The sequence below is a fragment of the Oncorhynchus nerka genome, linkage group LG4, assembly GCF_034236695.1.
Source record: "Oncorhynchus nerka isolate Pitt River linkage group LG4, Oner_Uvic_2.0, whole genome shotgun sequence".
Taxonomy (NCBI): domain Eukaryota; kingdom Metazoa; phylum Chordata; class Actinopteri; order Salmoniformes; family Salmonidae; genus Oncorhynchus; species Oncorhynchus nerka.
Window position 1 is genome coordinate 66,241,510 of NC_088399.1, and position 5,422 is coordinate 66,246,931.

At 37.5% G+C, this 5,422-nt stretch overlaps 1 gene segment (V, D, J or C); it reads right to left on the reverse strand.

The window, feature by feature from the left end:
• Positions 1-1,828: 1,828 nt before the first annotated feature.
• Positions 1,829-3,652, reverse strand: LOC135571453 (Ig kappa-b4 chain C region-like). The segment is given in 2 exon segments: positions 1,829-2,430; positions 3,490-3,652. Coding segments are annotated over 2 exon segments (411 nt in total).
• Between the last annotated feature and the right edge of the window lie 1,770 nt (positions 3,653-5,422).

The window sequence follows — 5,422 nt, forward strand, 5'->3', positions numbered from 1 at the left end:
ACAAACACACCTGCCCCAGTCCCAGAGGGTTTGAGGCTGGGAGATTGTGTTCTGTGGTGAGGCTGAAAGAGATATTTGCATGGGCAGGGTTACTGCAACACTCCCAGAATAGAGCAGCACAGTAGCCAGATGTTCACCTGTCCCCAGATAGTTCCAGAGTTTAGAGCACATGGTTTCAGTATTAGTAACATCATGAAGACTAGTGGATTTAGAGCACATGGTTTCAGTATGAGTAACATCACGAAGACCAGTGAGTTTAGAACACATGGCTTCAGTATTAGTAACATTGTGAGGCAAGACCAGTGTGAGAAGCACATGGCTTCAGTATTAGTAACATCACGAAGACCAGTGAGTTTAGAACACATGGCTTCAGTATTAGTAACATCACGAAGACCAGTGAGTTTAGAACACATGGCTTCAGTATTAGTAACATCATGAAGACCAGTGTGTTTAGAGCACATGGCTTCAGTATTAGTAACATCATGAAGACCAGTGAGTTTAGAACATGTCTTTAGTATTTTTTTAGATAAGACCAGTGAAAAACAGTCTTCAGTATTTAACATCATGAAGACCAGTGATTTAGAACATGGCATTCATTTAGTAACATCATGAAGACCAGTGAGTTTAAACATGGCTTCAGTATTAGTAACATACATGAATGTACCAGTGAGTTTAGAACATGTCTTTAGTATTGGGCAACAAGTGGAGATCAGTGGGTTTATAGATATGTATTTAGTATTAGTAACATCAGAAGGACCAAAGTGCAGCGTGGTACTTATATAATATTTTTTGAAGAATATTAGTAACATCATAAAGACCAGTGGGTTTATAATATGTCTTTAGTATTAATAACATCATGAAGACCAGTGAGTTTATAATATGTCTTTAGTATTAGTAACATCATGAAGACCAGTGAGTTTATAATATGTCTTTAGTATTAGCTGCCTCATTGGGAAACCAGTACCAGGTTTAAACACATAGAATTAGAAAACATAGAACAGTGGGTTTATAAACATTTAGAATAGTAACATCATAAACACCAGTGGGTTTACCAAACTAAAAATAGAAACATACAAAGAAGACCAGTCAGGGCGTGAAGATGTCTTTAGTATTAGTAACATCATAAAGACCAGTGGGTTTATAATATGTATTTAATATTAGTAACATCATAAAGACCAGTGAGTTTAGAACATGTCTTTAGTATTAGTAACATCATAAAGACCAGTGAGTTTAGAACATGTCTTTAGTATTAGTAACATCATAAAGACCAGTGGGTTTATAATAACATATTTAGTTTAACGTGAAGACCAGTGGGTTTATAATATGTCTTCAGTATTAGTAACATCATGAAGTCCCAGAGGGTTTAGGCTGGGAGATTGTAATATGTCTTCAGTATGAGTAACATCATAAGACAGGGTTTATAACATGTCTTCAGTATTAGTAACATCACGAAGACCAGTGGGTTTATAATATGTATTTAGTATTAGTAACATCATGAAGACCAGTGGGTTTATAATATGTCTTCAGTATTAGTAACATCATGAAGACCAGTGGGTTTATAATATGTCTTCAGTATTAGTAACATCATGAAGACCAGTGAGTTTAGAGCACATGGATTCAGTTTGAGTCGTACTGTAGATATCCGTTTGACTGGTACCAAACTTGGCCCAATCAGCTAAGCGTTCATTGAGAGAGGTTCATTAACTGAAATGTATCAGTAACATTGTGTTTCATGGCAGACCTCTCCATTCCTTATGAAAACTAAACAAATCATAAAGAAAAAAGTCTAATGGTAAACCTCAGTAAAGAATGATATCCAGGCACACAATTTAACATTTTGAACGTCTTTATTATCTCAACATGACAGAACCAACAGCATTACAGTAATTAGGTTCAGAACACATGTGATATGAAAGCCAAGCAGATCTATTTGACATCAGAATCAGACATGTATTCTGTTGTTTGTTCTACTATGCTAAAAGCTCCTGCTGGAGGAAGGATCCCCACACAGGATCCAGCCCAGCATTAGATCAGTGTGCTGGTATTGCTGGAACAGTAAGAAGGAGAGGTGCAGAGTAAAAACAGTGGAGTCAGAGGGGGGAGCTCATTAATCAGAACACTGGTCTCTCCTCAGTGTCTCAGAGAGAGGAGACTGGGAGCCCTGGGTGGCCTCACAGGTCACAGAGCCCACCTTCTTCCACTGGTCGACAGGGAGGGTCAGGGTGCTGCTCCAGCTGTAGTGGCCATCCTTCTCCAGGACCCCGGGGCTCCCGGTCACCTCCCAGGTGTTGCTGCTGCTGCCGTCCACCTTCCAGCTCAGCTTCCAGTCTGAGGGGAAGCCCTTGTTGGCCAGGCACATGAGCGTGGCCTTCCCCTGCTGCAGCTCCACACTGGAGGGGGACAGGACTGTCAGGGTGGGACGAACGTCACCTAGGAGACAGGTGGGAATTTAGGGCAAGGGGAACTATCAATCACCAGACTGATACGACAATAATGATGCAGCAGTTTTACATCTTAGCTATAAATGAAGGCCTTCTCCATCAGTATCTGTTCATCAAACAAACAGACAGTTAGTTTATCACTCTTCATGTCACTCTTTCACTTCCCTTTGACTAGCTACTGAAGCTTATTATAACTACATGAGATGACTGAAAATACATTAAACTATCTTCAAAATGTTATTATTTAAAATATGAAATATGTTAGCATACTTCCTTTATTATAATGGAATAAAATCCTATGAATCAAACTGCATTTCACTATTAATTAATATGATTGTTTTGAAGAACGTTCAACAGAATGTATGAAAAATTCTTAAATTATGAATTTATTTAAAATCTTTTGATAAAATGCCTGTGCTGAGGAAGTAAATTCCAGTTGACTGTAAACATCTAACAATATGATACATTTAATTAAAAGACTCACTAAAACATTTAAAAGTTTAAATTTAAATTAATTCATTATAGTTATGTGTAATTTACAGGACAATCTATCACAAAATGAAAATAATATATTGATATGAATAGCAGAACAGCATGACTTCGCAAGACAACAAGACTTTTCAACAGACAGCAAATAGCAAGTAAAAAACATAAAATAGCAGAGATCGAGTAAGATGGCAAAAAAGGAAATAGGAAAATTATAGCAAAACTAAAGCAATACTTTGCAGCTGAATGCTGAAGGAGTACATTTATGTTGAATATAACCATCTTACAACAATTATATACATTTAAAAGTCATTCTAGAATCAAATGAATACTGATATGATTTACGAGACAGGGTCTTTTAATCCAAAATTTTAGCTTAATTTTTGAGGTCTAACGAAAAGGTATATTCAGCTATTCACACAAATTGTGACTCATGATCATGCATATTATTTATTACATTTTTAATCTTAGTTTCTTGTCTCACAAGATCATCAGTGCATCTATTTGCAAGGTCAGAACATTTTCTTGAATTAGTAATTAGAGGCACTGTAGGTAAACTTACTTCCAAACTCCAGTCTAGTGCCTCCACCAAAAGTGTACCACAGTGATACAATCTCATTCAGCGGCCGTACAAAAACCTTTGACACCATAGAGACACTGCTTTTGCTCTTTGTAAAGCTACATTCATCTAAACCACTCTGATTTGAACAGTATCCCTGTTTCAAATGAATACACAATTTGTTTGATATATTACATCTTGAATAGGCATTTTAATTTAACTAAATTTACAAATATGTAAAATAAATGCAACGAAAATTCTCCCAAAATAAATATACATTTCTACTTAAGGGAGTTGTAATAGTGTAACGACCCTGGGTTTATGAGCGCGGAAATCGACTCTGCCGCACGAGCATGCTTTTGCAGCACAGTAGATAGCGCGCCAGACCTCGGGATCGAAGGTTTCGGGCTGCCTGCTGTTTCATTACAATACTGTTAAGCAAATTTATTTGATTTTGATATCAAAGCTCAAGATCTAAAACTGAAAAGGATCAAGAACTGAATACTTACTGCCAACACCCAGTTTGGTCTCTCCACCGAAAGTCAACCACAGTGATAAAGTCTGATTGACTGGCTGTACAAAAACCTCCAGACAGCCACAGAGGGGAATGATAAGAGAGACATGGAACTGATGCCCCCTACTGGTACACTCTGGAACTCCAGTAGACTGGACACATTCACGTTCCCCATTAAACTTCCAACAGTATGAAAACTGTGACTTCAGAAAGTTTTCACAGCCTTTACTTTTTCAAGAAATATAAGATTTGCGATTTCGTGTTACTGGCAAGCACACAATACCCCATAATATCAAAGTATGTTTTTAGAATTGGTTTACTAATTAATAAAAAATGAAAATCTGAATGTCTTGAGTAAATAAGTTCAGGAGTACAAATGGGCTTAACAAGTCACATAATACCTTTCATGGACTCACTCAGTGTGCAATAATAGTGTTTAACATGATTTTTAAACAACTACCTCATCTCTGTACCCCAAACATACAATTATCTGTAAGGTCCCTCAGTCGAGCAGTGAACTTCAAACACAGATTTAACCAGAAAGAACAGGGAGGTTTTCCAATGTTTCGCAAAGAAGGGCACCTATTGGTAATGGGTCAAAATAAAAAGAAGACATTGCATACCCCCTTTGACCATAGTGAAGTTATTAACTACACTTTGGATGGTATATATTTTTTCAGGATAAATGAAACGGAATAGAGCTTAGCACAAACAAAATCCTAGAAGAAAACCTGTTTCAGTCTGCTTTCCAACAGACACTGGGAGACAAATTCATCTTTCAGCAGGAAAATAGCAAAACACAAGTCCAAATATATCAAATCAAATCAAAGTTTTTTTGTCACGTGCGCTGAATACAGCAGGTGTAGACCTTACATTGAAATGCTTACTCACAGGCTCTAACCAATAGTGCAAAAAAGGTATTAGGTGAACAATAGGTAGGTAAAGAAATAAAACAACAGTAAAAAGACAGGCTATATACAGTAGCGAGGCTATAAAAGTAGCGAGGCTACATACAGACACCGGTGAGTCAGGTTGATTGAGGAAGTATGTACATGTAGATATGGTTAAAGTGACTATGCATATATGATGAACAGAGAGTAGCAGTAGTGTAAAAGAGGGGTTGGCGGGTGGAGGGTGGGACACAATGCAGATAGCTATGTGCGGGAGCACTGGTATACACTGGAGTTTCTTGCCAAGTTGACTGAATGTTTCTGAGTGGCCTACATGTAGTTACAGTTTTGACTTAAATCTGATTGAAAATCTACGGCAAGACTTGAAAATGGCTGTCTAGCTATGATCAACAACCAACTTGACAGAGCTTGAAGAACTTGTGAAAGAATAATGTGCACATATTGCAAAATCCAGGTGTGCAAAACTCTTAGAGACTTACCCAGAAAGACTCACAGCTGTAATCACTGCCAA